Source organism: Panicum hallii, chromosome 9, assembly GCF_002211085.1.
Source record: "Panicum hallii strain FIL2 chromosome 9, PHallii_v3.1, whole genome shotgun sequence".
NCBI classification, from domain to species: Eukaryota; Viridiplantae; Streptophyta; class Magnoliopsida; order Poales; family Poaceae; genus Panicum; species Panicum hallii.
Genome location: NC_038050.1, coordinates 67,328,152 through 67,343,408, shown reverse-complemented (window position 1 = coordinate 67,343,408; position 15,257 = coordinate 67,328,152). Strand labels below are relative to the sequence as shown.

Genomic DNA, 15,257 nt, shown 5'->3' with positions numbered 1-15,257 from the left:
AGCATGAGCTAAAAACTCGGAATAGACACACCTTACGGAGTTCCAGTTCACCAGCAGTTCAGCAAGCATCGAAAGCAAACGACGACATAAGTATACATTTCCGTTCCCAATGTTCCATGAAATCAGTACTTCAATCAACAGTGTCGCAAACCACCATCTGAGAAGTTATTTGTACAGCAAAAGATGAAAGCAAAAGATGAAACGATTACAGAGTATGCTATCTGAGAATATTCACGAAGCGGCGAGGAGTCAGTAAGCATCGAAATATTAACACTATTTCTAGCACAAACGAGTGTAGGTGAAGGCTATCTACCGGTTCTACATTGTTCTGGCCGAAGATGCGAGTCTTGTGATCTATCCACTGGCAACAATCTCGTGAATCTTGTCACTGACTTCAGGGTCATCTGATCTGACAGCCAGCTTCATTGCCACTTCGTTAGGCCCACTGAGTCCAAATGACAACCTGACTAGAACCTTCACATCACCGATAAACACGCCAGAAAGCAGGCAGGAGTGCGATCTTGCATTTTTTGGTACAACCTCGGTGCCCTGAAAAACAAAGATTTACTGGCACACTTAGCAACCTTTCATTACCCATTTCAAGAGAACCAAGCTTTGGACATGTGCTCTAGTCCACACTGGACTGTAATGGCATTGTAGTCATCTAGTATCACTAATTCACTATGCCAAGTTTAGTGTCCTGATATTCCAAATAAATGCACACAGATCAAATGGCATAGCCCACGAACATCAACCAGCCAACTATCAGACAACCGTCCCAACCCCCACAAAGCATAAGAATATCAAGGTCCAACATAAGTGTAGATGAATAAGGTGCCATTTGACATGCAGCGTGCTTCTAAATTCTTGTGTTGAGCTTTATTAGTGATGCTCAAGAAGTATGTAATGATGCACATGGAAGTTGATAGTTGCTTTTCTCAGATAAGTATAGAGAATTGGAAGCTGACCTCACACGGCTGCATCCCAAGGATGTTAATGACAGCACTGACGGCCTCAGCCAAGCTCTCTCTAACCCCAAGACCATACTCATCGACACGCTCACTCTCTGGGTCCATATTTTCCCAGGCATTCCTGAAGTTGGAGACAGGGACCCTCAGCATATAATCAGCAGCAGCAACTTCAAACTCCTCTAACTGGTATTCATCCTCCACACCATCCTCATCAGCTTCCCCTGTAGATGTGTCAACCTGACAAAGTGGGAAGGTATTTAGTATTTTATAGTTATAGAACAACCCAGACAGTGGCTTAACATTATATTAAAGCCCATATCTCAGATCTCATCTAAATTAAAAGGCCTTATAGAAATAAAGGAGGTAAAATTAAAATGTTACTGATTGCTGAGAGGGTTTTCAGATGAGCTAATTCATATGATACAGAAATCATTGGAAAACACAAGATGATATGATTAATGTTTGATATTGGGAGAAGATTATATACATGAAACATTACATTTACCTCTTTAACAGTAAACTTCAGCAAATTTAAAATTTTCCCAATAGCAGGTACATGCTCCGGCTTTTCAAAAGCAACAAAAATTTGCCCAGTAGAATTATAAGGCAAGCTTGCCAGAGGCTTTGAACAAATTTCTGAAAACTCCTCAGCATCTGAGGCGTCGACACAAACAGTGACCTGAAAGAAGCAAAGACATTTACTGGGCGTTCAGTTTGAGTTAACATTTACAACTTGACAAAAATACTTGAAATGTAACTGCTTACATCTTCTAGCAGTTGTTCCTCTATAGTGTTTGTACAATTGTACTGCAATACAACATAGCTGTCATAAATGTGCTTAACCACATTAACAGCATATTCAGTTTCTGCCTCTGTCAGCTCCACCGGTTCAGAGGACTGCAGAAATTGAGAAAATCAGCATATGTTCTTGTCGAAATTCAAAATACATGGAAAAGTATGCAAACCTTGAACAGCCTTCCAAACCCAGCGAACTCAGGAATGGATGAAAGCATCTTCTGATAAGCATCAACAGCTGAAACAGGTGCAGGGGTCGCAGCAGCAGCAGGTGCCTTCTTTCCAGGGGCCTTCTTCTCTTGAAGTGGTAGTGACCTGACTTCTCTCGACACCAATGAAATGTCAAAAGGCTCCTCCGAAGGTTCCTGTCAAGTTCTTGAAGACATAAGCAAAAGGTATGCATTCAGTTGAAACATGCAGAATTTTAATGCTCGTCCAAAACATACATAGGTTCTTAGGCTTGCTTCTAAGTTGGCAAGTGGCACATCAAAAGATCCAAATAGGAAGTCCTTCGCATCCTTCTCATTGTTACCAATGGCAACTTCACCACCAAGAGTTTGGAGATAGAGTGTAGCCCGATCACGAACCTACAACAACAAAGACCAATGGCACTTTTACAACACATGGGAATTCTGGGTTTTTTTATGCTGTAGAGTCCATTTATCAGGTACTCTGCTGAGTAAGACTACCACATCAGGCATTCTTCAAAGTTTGTCATGCGCTCTAAAGAATATTAAAACAAGTCAATTTCCACACATACCTCATCTTCAGTATCAAACAGGCATCGTCGCAAGAGAACAAAGATCCGAGGCTGAAACATAAATACAGAAATCCTAAATGAGCTAGAAATACACAGGAATTACAATGGTATAAAAATACAGTAAATAATCTAAGACGTCACATACCTTGAGTGTATCAACTAGGGCACCAAACTTGGCCAGCGTGCTGACAGCACTAGCACGAACAGTGGCATTTTCCAATATCACACGGTTGTAGATGTAGCGAATATATCTGCTTGGATCTGATGTCCTTGGCCCTTCATTTCCCAGAAAATGCAATATCTACATGAAAAAAATCCCCAAACAGTTCATCTTACCTCTCACTATCACAGCGAATGAACACAACACTAAGCAATTGAATTGCTACATGCTCCGCATCCATATTTTCATATTGCTAACATACATAATAGAATATTACTCTCACTAAACAATAGAGAAACTAGCTTTTCAAAAAGTCAACCAAAATGAGGATAACAGATTCCTTAACAAAATTGACTCCAACAAAAACTGTCTTACCCAGTGCTGTTGTTGCACCATAAACGGACGAGTTCCACAACAATATGAATTAGAAAAACACCCAAAGTCATTTGGTGCAAAAACATCTTATGCTCGTCTAGACGTCCGCTTTTAGATACACACTACCGGTGCTGCACATTTTTATTGTTCTACTAGTTATCAGTATATCAGGATAAGTTTCTTCATGTGCAATATTTTGTAATCAAATTGAGAAATCACAACATGAAAATTAACTTCCAACTATGAAGTATTTTCTAAGCATAAGCATTTAAAGAATATCGAATAACCACAGAAAATGAAGATTGCTTATGATAGCTGGAAGCTAATGAATAATTCTTTATCAACAGCAATAACATAATAATTGTAGTTACCTGACTAGAAAGATACGTGAATTCGCAGTCTTCAATGAATTCACAGAGATGTAGCAGTCCAATTTCTTTGGCATCTGGTATCTCACTTATCAGAGTAATTATGGAATCCACTATGGCCTTTTTATACTCGAAGCCCCCTTCTTCTCTCAAACTGTTGCTCAAAAAGTTCAACCTAGAAGAAAAAGAAATAGTCAAGGCAGAAGAATTTTAAAAAGAAAGAAATTGTATCAACACTCTTTCAATTGCTCACATACATTGAGCGATATTTGAGCGGGAACTTCAGGCACAGAGACCGGATAGCTTCGACAACAACTATCTTGAATTCATCTGCTATGTCAGACATGAAATTGGTAATCTGTTTTATGAGGCGATCCACACTTGATTCATTGCCAGTTTTAAGAAGAGTAGTGATTGCCAGGGTTGCTATACTCCTGTTCGTGTCTGACATCAAACCCTCCAAGTCCACGTTGCAGGTTGTCACCGCCAGAGGGCGTGTCATGGCAACCTGCAATACAATGAGCAAATCAAGAAACATATAGTGCGGAAATATCTTTGAACAGCTAAGCTTGAGGAACATATATGGATAACCTTATTGAGAGTCCGGACAGCAGCAAAGCGAAGCACAGGCTTGGATGAACTCAAAAATAACTGCAACACTGTAATTGCTGGTGCCAATTCACGACTTGTAACATCCATCTCAGTTATCTTCCGTGCAGCTTCTAAAATCACCATTTCTGATTTATGTCTGAGGGATGATTCCAGAAAATCAAAAAGTGGACGGTCGCCAGTTTGGCTGTTTATGTTTGACTCACGCATAACCTGCAAATTGCCCTTTGTATTTCAGTAATTTAAGTATTTTGCATGGTTTTCAATAATGCAAGATATGCAGTCAAAAATAATGCAAGATATAGGTTATTGGGTTACCTGACTTGTGTAACGAATCAGGAGACATTGTGCAAGAGGAGAACGCACGGATCCCCTTGTCAAACTAGAAACTAGCTTGCTAACAGCTAAACGATCATTCTGTCTGATCTGCAAGTTGGAGAGGAATCAACTGAATAATAAGTGTCTCAACCTAGGAGAAATTACATCATAATACAAGTTTTCCACAATGCAAGCACCCTACTAAAACCTAACCATTTGCCAAAAAATTGGAACATCAAATAATTTACCACATACAGTAAAATGGAACCAAACATACAAAATCCAGCAATAGGTTATGAGTAAAACTCAAGTAAAGTGGATCACCTGAAAAGAATATTGGCTACCACCTACGGGAAATATCAGTGTGAACTACCATACCACATTACCAAGATTAACAAAACAGCCACAGGCACAGCTTCCAAACTCCAAAAGAAAATTTCTCAAAAAGCTGAGCATCAGAACACTGATATTGCTAACAGCAGCAAGTAGCGTACAGGTTAGTAGCCTGCAATGCCTGACCCACTCTGCTAAAGCAACCACAACCTATTTCTGACAGGTATGCTACAAAGCATATGGCATGCGGTGATCGCGCCCACCATCACCAAATCTAGAGTAAAGTCTATTTTTGACCATCCAACTATCGTCTCGGTTTGGTTTTGGCCATCGAACCGCAAAAACAGAAATATTTGGCCATCCAACTATTTAAACCGTTCAAATTTGGCCATTAGGCTGTTTTGGTGGGTGGTTTGCTGATGTGGACGCCACGTGGCAATGGGCTGTCAGTACCTCTCTCCTCTCTCTCTATCTCCTCTCCTCTCCCGATGCTGACGGCCATCTCTCAATCGCCGTCTCCATCCTGTCATCGCGGCCATCAAGATCCTCCGCGTCGCACCTACTCCTCCTTGCGACGTCACGCGGGCCGGCCGCAGCACCTCTGCACCTCCATCCGCGCGGCTGGCGAGGTGCCCCCGCTCCTCCAGTCCTCCATCCCCGCCGCCCGAGCCCCGATCCTCGACGCGTGGTCCACCGGCGGCCAAATCGAGCCCCGGCACCTCATTCTTAGCCACCCCGAGCTTGAGCATGGGTTGCTGCCGGCGAAATCGAGCCGCGCCAACCTTTCCCCGAATCCGCCGGCCTCCGGCAGGGAGCTCGAGAGCTCCGGCGCGCGCACAAGATGGGGGGGGCGAGAAGAGTGCTCACTAGAGGCAGGGGCACTCGGAGCAGCGCGACAAGGCGGTGCGGCAGCACGAAGCGCGCGACGGCGGCGGGCGGCGCAGCTTGGGCGCCAGGATGAGGAACCGGAGGAAGCCGTCGTCGACGAGGGGGCGCGCTGTCCTCGACGGCGCTGACTTCGCCGGCCATGGCGCACGGCGAAAGGAGTTTTGGCGGTGGTGGCGATTCCCGCCGCCGCGGGCGAGCGAGGAAGGCGTGAGCGGGCGTGGGGTGAGCCGGTAGGGGCAGGGCGGCGACCGGTGATGGAAAGAGAGAGGAGAGGGAGAAGGCATCAGGGAGAAGGCCTCAATTGGAATAAAAGGAAAATGCCTTCCTAGGACATTAACAAGCAAATGGAAGATACAAAACTATAATTTTTTGTTGCATCTTTAACATGCCTGGTTTAGTAAAAACGACAAGGTTGCCCTTTTTTGTGGGTGTGAGTGTGTAAATGTATGATATGCAGAGAAAAATATTTGATACTACACAAACTCAATCGACAGTTCCATCTGGCAAACCATCGTTCGTCCGAAGACTAGAGAGGTATACCATGATGTAATTCACCCTTCACTTGGATAAAGAGGATAAATTCCACGAACAGCCCTTAATGCAGAATAGGCATTTTGTATTCTCTTTCTTTGCACTTGCTTCTAAATTTAACTGGAACCACAGAATAAGATCATACCTGGTGAAGAAGAGCAAGACCATGAAATTGGACAAGGGGAGCTCTTGATTGAACAGCTTCCTGGACTTCGTTGCTCCATCTTTTCACAATTTCTGGGTTTGCCTGTAAATAAAAGATGCTATTAGATAACCTTAAACAAGAGATGGATAAATGCAGTAGAATTATACCAGTACCTGAGCAAGGTGGATGCCACTAACAAGAGCAGCACTAGCAACCACTGGATTTTTGTCAACAATAGCTTGCTTCAAATATCTCTCGATTTGTGTTAGTAGGGTGCCATCAATTATTCTACAAAGAACTCTAATAGCATTGGCACGGTACATATCTGTTTTGCTGTTCATATCTTTCATCAATGAGCTTGTGACTATGATGACCTGTTAAACATAGAGCTCAAACATCTTAGAATCACAAGGCATAAAATAAGGTTGTATCCATCAGAAAAACATCATTTATTTAACCTCATCTGATGATGGAGAAAGCTCTTTGATCATTAAATACACCAGCCTCCTAAGACCAGCATCACTAGACTGGAACAACTTTGTTACTGCAAAGAAGACTTCGGTGGCCTCAACCTGTAATAGAAACATGCACAATTCAATTTATTGTGTAGTTCAATATGTCTCCTCCCCATTCAAACAGTTTGGCTTCTTTGAACAAACAAATGTGCACGCGCACACAAACTACACAACTCATTACAATGCAGCTGTTGTGTATCATACCTTTGTGAATGTCTCTCCTTGATTAAGCAAATATAATAGCTTGGTAATGACCTGTAACAAAGTTCAAAATACGACAGGAAGCAAAGAACAAAGTCATTAGGACAAGATGGTCAAAATATATATCTCATATACTCAGCTGTAAAGAGAGACAAAATGGGAGAAAGTGCAAGCACTTCTTACTTGTGAGCACCGTCTGACATCAAGTTGTGGATCGTGGAAAGCCCTCGCCTCCTGCAGAACAGCCCCCTTCTCGATCCCAAAGAATGGCGAATACTCGACTGCAAAAACCATGCGCACAGTTAATAAAGATGAAACAAGTTGAAAGCATTTTGTAACAATCTGAATTGAATTGAATCTAGAAAAAGAGAAGGATAAAATTAGTTTTAGGACCTCCAAAGGTTGGGGGGGGGGGGGGGCAAAACCCACATGATATTACTAAATAAATATTTTACCATTATAAGGTAACATTCTATAGTATTAAAAAGGGAAGCAAAAGGTTGATTTCATCAAGCACTGGGGCTTTCTGGTTAGGAACCTGACTATACTGGTGCCACGGAATTCACAAGGAGGCCAACAGACTAAGGATCTAAAGGAAAATATTGCGCGTGAAGCTCCAATGCTGAAACAAAAATGGTTCCGAACTTCCGATGAATGGGTTAGAGCATCTCCCTCTCGCAAGTGGGACTAGGAAACAGCAACGCGAAGCAGAACCGCCCGCCCGATCAGATGCACCAAGGTGGCGCAATGCCGCGAAGGGAGGCACTCCAGATCCAGGTAACTCCGAGCCCTCCCCGCCCCAATTCCCAGCCAAATCCCGCGAACGATCTCCCCTCCCCGACCAGCAAAGCGTCGTCATAATCCGCACCCCTGACGATGCAGCATCGGATTGCGCAGGGAGACGCGACGCGACGCGAGATCGCGCCAGATCCGGCACGCTAGCGCAGGCAGCTGCTCGCGGATCGTGGCCGGGCGAAGGCAGCAGGAAGCACGGGGGTAGGGTTTATGTGGAGGAGGAGGGAGGAGAGGTGGATCACCTTCTTCGTCGTCGTCGTCCTTCTTCATGTACGGCTGCGCCATCTCCGGTGCGGCCAGGTCACCGCCGACGAGGGATCGAGGCATGGGCTGCTGGCGGGTGGCGGGGTGGTATTGGCTCGGGCGGGGAAGGACGATGGGCCGAGATCGTTTTGCCCGGGAGGAGGGTGACCCCGCGGTGCGTGCGCCGGTGCGGTGGGGGTCGCCGATCCGGGGGGGACTCGGGACGGGACGCGACGCGACGCTGGACACGGATGCTGGTTGGCGGTTGCGCGCCCTTTTTGCACTTGGGACCTTGTCCATCGAGTAGGCGAGTGTGATACTGGCGGTGGGACGTGTTGTCAGAAACTAGGCCTGATTTCTGTCTTTTTTTTCATTTTTATTAGTTTCTTATAACAATTGGAATATCCTCTATGGAACTTAGATGGTATGGTTCAGCAATTTTCCTCCGACCGGATGGCACACCATCTCGATCCGTCCAAGTACTCTTAGGTTGAAAGAATATTCTGGATGCATTAGTCACTAAACCAAATGTGCAGATGGTCATCCAACCTTAACCATTTTCATCCATATATCATTCGATACATGCAACCAAACACTACCTTAAAAAAAAACTAATCCAGTCTTACTGTCACGAGCCCCTCGGATGAACAAGCCGGCAACTCTCATCAACGCCGATCTGATATATCTTATCCATTTAATGCCAGAAGAATGCATTGCACGAATGGTCAATTCATAATCCGTAAGTCAAGACTCAAGCAAGAGCAAGGGTGCTTTGTATTTGGTTCGAGATGCTCAAGTCCAAATTGTGCGAGAGGTGGAACGTGGATTCGATCACGGAGGTGCCAAAAAGTGCCTTCCAAATTCGGAACCTCGAGCCTCTGTGTGTCCTCAAGTCTTCACGTCCAGGGAGTACGACCATCATAGAAGCACACGTACAGGTTCGTATATTACACGCTGTCACGAACATGGGGGTGCATCTCATACTACCCAACAATCGACTTGCCGGTTACTTTTGGTATGTTACACCACAAGCTAGCATCTCGACGAGCTCTCACGCGCTGCCGCTCGAGACGATCAGTGATGCTGCTGCCGGCGGGTCGCCACCGCCTCCCCGGACTCGCTCGTCGCGCCGTACTCGTTGCTGTACTCGCCGCTCTCGAAGGCCACCTTCCTGAACCTGCTCATGTCCGAGGTGTAGTTGCCGCCGCCGGCGTCGTACTCCGAGCTGGAGCTGAACATCATGCTCTGCCCCGGCTTCACCCCCTCGTTCAGGTCGTCCAGCAACGCGTCGCCCTCAAGGGCACGAACAATCTGGACGTACAGCGACATGGGCAAAATGTGAGAGAGAAAAAAAAAATCACTTGCGCTGTATACGAAGTTGAGGCTGCAGCTCACCTGTTTCATCTTGGGGCGCCGCTTGGCGGAGTGGCGGACGGCGGCGGCGGCGGCGGCGCACATGCGCTCCAGCTCCAGCCGGTCGACGTTGTTCTCCAGCCGCGGGTCCAGCAGCTCGTCGAAGGTGCCTCCCTCGGACAAGGCGCGCGCCAGGAGGGGCCTCGCCTGTGCATCGATCGCCACCGCGAACGTGTGAGATCGAGCGTGCGATCGCCATTGCAATGACGCGGCAGCGGCGAGGCAACACAGAGATGGTGGCTTTGGAGAGGGCGACCGGCTAGCTTACCCAATCAACGAGGCTGTCCTCCATGTAGTTGGTGGGATCAACCGGGCGCTTGCCAGTGATGAGCTCCAAGAGCATGACGCCGAAGGAGAACACGTCCGACTTGTCTGTGAGCTTGCCGCTCGACGCGTACTCCGGGGCCAGGTACCTGCACGCACGCGAGCAGATCACGGTCAGTCATCCCGTGCTCTTTGCCGCAACCTTCATGACACCGAACTCTCTGCAGTACTCTGCTCACCCGAATGTTCCCATGACGCGCGTGGAGACGTGCGTGTTGGTGTCCGTGGTCAGCTTGGCCAGTCCGAAATCCGCGACCTGGGGTTGGGGTGACCAATGCGAGCGAGCTCTTACAGTTTCACCCCGACAAGTCTTGATTTATTCAGTAAAACGCTTACCTTAGCCTCGAAATTCTCGTCCAAAAGGATGTTGGCGGCCTTGATGTCTCGGTGGATGATCCTGGGGTGGCCTTAATTCGTGTTTCACCGTGCACATTAGCAAGCAAAACCGTCAGAGATGAACATAGACAGATACCGCATAAAATCGTCAAAGATCAGAAAAGACCAGGGAGCAATCTTTCTGGAGCTTACAGTCTTCGTGCAGGTAAGCCAGGCCCTTGGCGGAGCCGAGCGCGATGGCGAGCCTCGTCGGCCAGTTCATCACCGGCACACCCTTCCCTGCACCCAGCAGCGCGCAAGCATCACAACGACTAATCAGGTCAGGGGACGAATCGCAGGAGCAGCGTGTCAGAATGCGCCTGAGCTTAACGCGCCGCGTGCTGACCGTGGAGGTGGTACTCGAGGGTTTTGTTGGGCACGAACTCGTAGACGAGCAGGCGCTGGGAGGACCCGGCGATGCAGTAGCCGACGAGGGAGACGAGGTGGCGGTGGTGGACGCGGCTGATGATCTCCACCTCGGCCTGGAACTCGCGCTCGCCCTGCCCGCTACCGGCCTTGAGCTGCTTCACCGCCACCTCCTTGCCGCTGCCCGGGAGCACGCCCTTGTACACGTACCCGAACCCGCCCTGCCCCAGCACGTTCCCCGACGCGAACCCGCCCGTCGCGGACGCCAGCTCGTCGTACGAGAACGAGCTCTTGGAGAACCCCAGCGACGGCATGCCCGGGGACGACGACGACGGCATCTGCCCCGGCCCGTGCGAGCCGCTCGTCGTGTTCCCGCTCCCCGGCGAGTACGGCGCGTGCCAGCCCCCGCCGTGGTCCATCATCGCGGTGCTGTTCTTCCACTTGGGCATGCTGTTCGCGTAGAACACGTTCCCTGCACGCACACGCGCGGCACCGCCATGTTAGCCAACTTCACCCTCGCCGTCGGCGTGCCAGCGTACGGCAAGGGGTGTGTGTACCGTGCTGGTCGGTGTAGTAGGGCATGTTCATGTGCGGGGGTTTCTTCCTCTTCCTCCTCCTCGCGCAGCACACGCACGCGGCGATGCACATCAGCAGGCCGAAGGCCAGGACCCCGATCACCACGCCGGCCACGATGGCGGCCACCGGCGGTGCCCCGTTTCTGCTGCTCCCGCTCTTGCTGTGGCCACTCTTGTCGGAGTCGCCGCCGCCGCGCTTGGCAGCAGGCGTGGACGGGGAGTCCCTTGACGGCGCTGCTGGCAAGCCTCTGTCCGCTGGCGCCGGAGGTGACAACGCGCTGCTATTCTGCGGCGTCGCCGTTGGAGGCGACAGCGACGCCGCGGGTTGCGACGGTGAGGGCGGTGAAGGCGGTGGCGAGCCCGACCCGGAGGAGTTGGACGGTGGCGCCGACGGCGTGGATGGCGGGGAGCTGGAGGGTGGCGGCGACGACGTGTCGTCGCTCGGTGGTGACGGTGACCCCGAGGAATCGTCCGAGCCTGCCGACGCGCCGAGCATGTTGTCTAGCGGCGACGCCATGATTATTAATGTTTAACGAGGATGGAGTTCTCTCCCGGCGAGGATGATCACCCCACCCTCGAGAGGGTGGCCCGGGATCGGATTGCAATGGCGCCCCTCCTCGCCGCCGCCGCCGTGATGAACCCCTGCAAAGCAAATGACGCAAGATCAAAAGGCGTCAAAACGCGAAGAAATGGGGTCGTCCTGGCGTTTGTACCTTCCTTTTCTCCGTGTTCTTCCGCGGAAGAAGAGAAGGGGTTGAAACCGAACCGCGGAGACGGAGGAAAGGGAAGTAGGCTTCAAAGCGCAGGTTCCGTCCCATTGCGCCCAACCTCCACCGCAGCGCCATGCCACATTTCCAGGATGGGAGCCGTTGCCTTCCTTGTACTTTTCCATTTTTAGCTTCAGTGCCAAACGGGATGCTGCCAACCATTGGGGCTCGGCTGATGATTAGCTGCGATGCTGTTCGTGCCTTCGTGGCCGTGGACTCGTGGCTTTGGGAGTCTCCGGATGTTAAACACGCATCCAAGCTGTGTATACATCTTATAGTAGTATTTTTTTTTTCATTTTGAGTACAAAATAGTACTCACAAAAACTTTCATGATAAAACTTAATTTACATCCATTTTCTTGTCGGTTCCGATGCTGTTTAGGACTCCTATATCAAACACAAACAGTCTGAAGAGAATTCCTACCAAACGTTTTAAATTTCAAGTTTTAGGGACAAAAAAACATATAGAAACGTTTCTCAGTTTCCTACTAGAATCCGTTTTTCAAGAAACAGAATCCGCACCGAACGCCACCAGATGTATATGTAGCGAATTAAGATCGCAACAACTACAAGCGCATGTATGTAGCGATTCTTGGTTTTGATAATGCCGTCGCAACAATCTGCAATCGCTACATCTTGGTCCGACCTCCTGCCGGAGCTCCTTGTCCGGATCGCCGCCTGCTGCCCTAACCCTGCCGACCGCGCTCGCTTCCGCTCCGTCTGCCGCGTCAGCACTGTCCCCAGATGCCGCCGCCACCGTGGGTCGTCCTCCACGATGGCTCCTTCCTCATGCTCTCCGACGGTGACCGCCACCTACCGTCGGCTATCCTACCCGACTACGGCGGTTACTTGAAGCCGTCTGACGGTGGCACGCACCGCCTCGCTCTTCCCAGGAGCACCACCTGTGTCGGCTCCACCGACGGCTGGCTCGTCCTCTGCCGCAGCACGCCGTCGTCGGGCGACACGTTCCTGCAGCTGCACAATCCTTTCTCCAACACGACCGTGCCGCTCCCAGGCGTGGACGCCGTCCGCGCCAGGACCCCTCCGCGCGAATGGTTCCGGGTTGCCAAGGTGCTCATGCGCTCCGGCGCCGACGACATGGTCGCCGTCATGACCATAAGCCGCAGCTACCCATTTGTCCTAAGCCTGCCGGGGAAAGGCGCGTGGATGCCCGACCCGCACGCTCCCCCCTACATGCACATCATCGACGTCGCGTTCCTGGGAGACAAACTGTACGGGATCACCAAGGCCGAGGACCTCTTCTCCTTCGATCTCTCATTGATGCACAACGATGATGGCGAGGTCGCCCCTGCTATTACTCACTGCGAACGCGTCATTCGGCACCCGTTGGACCACTACGCCGTAGTACCATGGAGCGACGTCGAGGACGAGGAGGACAGTGACGATGAGCTTGATGATCTGCCTCTTAGCGGAGAGGATGAAGAAGACATATTCCGAGGAGGAGGACGACGACGACGAGGACGAGGAGGGGGAGGAAGACAGCTGCTTCGAGTATGACACCGAGAACCTGCAAGTTCCTAGCAGGGTCGATTTTTGGATCGATGACGCCAACAAGGATTGCTTTGTCGTCACCATCCGGTACCTCGTCGTTGATGAGTCGTGTGGAAGTTGATGATGGTGAGGCGGGAGATGCAACTCCCAGATGCTCGCCCTAGGTACACACGCAAAGTGGAGGTTTTTGAGGCGGATACCGAGGCAGGCGCGTGGGTGCCGGTGCCCAGTCATAAGCTGATCCAATTGTAGAACTGCACATACAAGAATCCCAGAAATCAAAAGCAGAAGCAGCTAGGCAACAATTTTCTTTTCCTTGCATCTGATAAAATTACTTGTTCAGATAGCAAACAAAGCTATTACCTCCACATGGCACCGACCATAAATCCATAATTGTGATGCGAAATTCCAAGGTTTACAGTAAAACTAAAGCTTCTTGTTTTTAAAGCTATTACCTCTCGCTGGTCTTCACGTTTGGATCTAGGGTGAGGCCGTCTCGGGGTTGGGGGATGTTATTTGCTTTCTGGACGGGCTGCTCGGAGTTGGGGGATGTTATTCGCTTGCTGGATGGGCCGACGGACGAAATTGACTAGCGTGCAGCCCATGTTGAGGTGTATGCAGCCCTGCGTGCAGCCCATTTTGAGCTTAGATCTAGGGAGTTTTTTTAAAAAAAGGGATAAAAAAAATAAAATTAGGAAAAGGGGTGCCAGTGGGGAAAATTTTGAAAAATGGGTACCTCCCGCCTCCCGCCCAACCGCCCGCTGATTGGGCGGGAGGCGTGGGGCCGGGGACCTCCCGCCCATCCAGTGGGCGGGACGTTCCCCGAGAGCCTCTTCGTGAATTTTTTATTTGCGAAGAGGTCCCTGCCAGGGCAGGCGGGGGCATCCCGCACATCCAAAGGGCGGGATGTTGTCCTGAGGGGCATCCCGCCCTTTGGTCGGGCGGGATGTCCCCCCCGGCTATATAAGCCCGAACCAGCCTCAAAAATTTTATTTTATTCAGCAAAAATCAGAAAAAAAAAAGAAAGAAAGGAGAGGAAGAGAGAAGAGGAAGCGGCGAAGCCCTGTTCACACGTCGATTTGGAGGTATATTCTCATTCTAGTTGTATAATTACTTGAAAATAACTATAATCTAGGAGTTTGCATCAAGGAGTGGGAGACGTCGCCGATCGAGTGCTAGTATGTCATCAGTCATCATTTAGTTGCAATTTTATTTGAACGTTGTTTGCTCATGTGTAATATTTGCCGCGTTGAGATTGTATCACACCTGGATGTGTATTTTTGTAATATTTGCCGCATTGACTGAAGACAGAATATTTGGATTCTACGTTGCAAAACGTTATCGTTTAACTATCTTCGTACGAGTTTTAGATACCGTAATCTTCTTCGTAAAATTGAATTAAAATTTTATATGCATACATAAGAGTATGACGAATAAATTTTGTATTTGAAAAAAGTCTGAATTTCAAATAACTTGTGAAACATAAATTCTACGAAGTATAGAAGTTGAAATAGCCTGCGGGGGGACCTCCCGCCCACTGGCCGGGCGGGAGGCCTGCTTCAGGGACCTCTTTTCTTATTCGCGAAGAGGCCCCTGGAAATTTTTTTCGAACCTCCTGCCCGATGGGTGGGCGGGAGGCTTCTTTCCGCCCGTTCAGCGGGCGGGTGGCACCCATTTCTCAAAATTTTCCCAACTGGCACCCCTTTACGAATTTTAATTTTTTAATCCTTTTTTTAAAAAAACTCAGATCTAGGTGAGGCCGTTTCATTACCCTAAATATTGGTGAAGGCCGTTCGGAGTTGGCTGCAGCCGCGAGCGAGCCAGCGCGCGAGGCAAACCGCAAAAGCCCGACTCGCTTTGCTTCGCAATCGCGACCAAGCCCGAAACTCACTTCCGGCCCATCAATTTTGTTGTGCAAG

The 15,257-nt window shown here is 49.4% G+C and overlaps 2 protein-coding genes across 2 annotated transcripts; both read right to left on the bottom strand.

Moving 5' to 3' along the window:
• Nucleotides 1-70: 70 nt before the first annotated feature.
• LOC112878180 (coatomer subunit gamma-1) lies at nucleotides 71-8,237 on the bottom strand. Its single transcript, XM_025942605.1, has 18 exons — nucleotides 8,007-8,237; nucleotides 7,153-7,250; nucleotides 6,973-7,023; nucleotides 6,712-6,825; nucleotides 6,427-6,627; nucleotides 6,254-6,355; nucleotides 4,357-4,464; nucleotides 4,021-4,251; nucleotides 3,687-3,937; nucleotides 3,433-3,604; nucleotides 2,672-2,827; nucleotides 2,527-2,577; nucleotides 2,213-2,353; nucleotides 1,937-2,131; nucleotides 1,737-1,868; nucleotides 1,477-1,650; nucleotides 969-1,208; nucleotides 71-549 (listed from the first exon to the last, which is right to left on the bottom strand). The coding sequence occupies exons 1-18, from the start codon at nucleotides 8,089-8,091 to the stop codon at nucleotides 355-357; spliced, it is 2,697 nt and encodes an 898-aa protein (XP_025798390.1). The 5' UTR covers nucleotides 8,092-8,237; the 3' UTR covers nucleotides 71-354.
• An 836-nt stretch (nucleotides 8,238-9,073) lies between these two features.
• LOC112878183 (proline-rich receptor-like protein kinase PERK5) lies at nucleotides 9,074-11,577 on the bottom strand. The gene is made up of 8 exons (XM_025942608.1): nucleotides 11,043-11,577; nucleotides 10,466-10,957; nucleotides 10,273-10,359; nucleotides 10,081-10,151; nucleotides 9,924-10,000; nucleotides 9,689-9,833; nucleotides 9,403-9,567; nucleotides 9,074-9,318 (listed from the first exon to the last, which is right to left on the bottom strand). Exons 1-8 carry the CDS (start codon nucleotides 11,575-11,577, stop codon nucleotides 9,082-9,084), a joined length of 1,809 nt encoding a protein of 602 aa, XP_025798393.1. The 3' UTR covers nucleotides 9,074-9,081.
• Nucleotides 11,578-15,257: the final 3,680 nt, after the last annotated feature.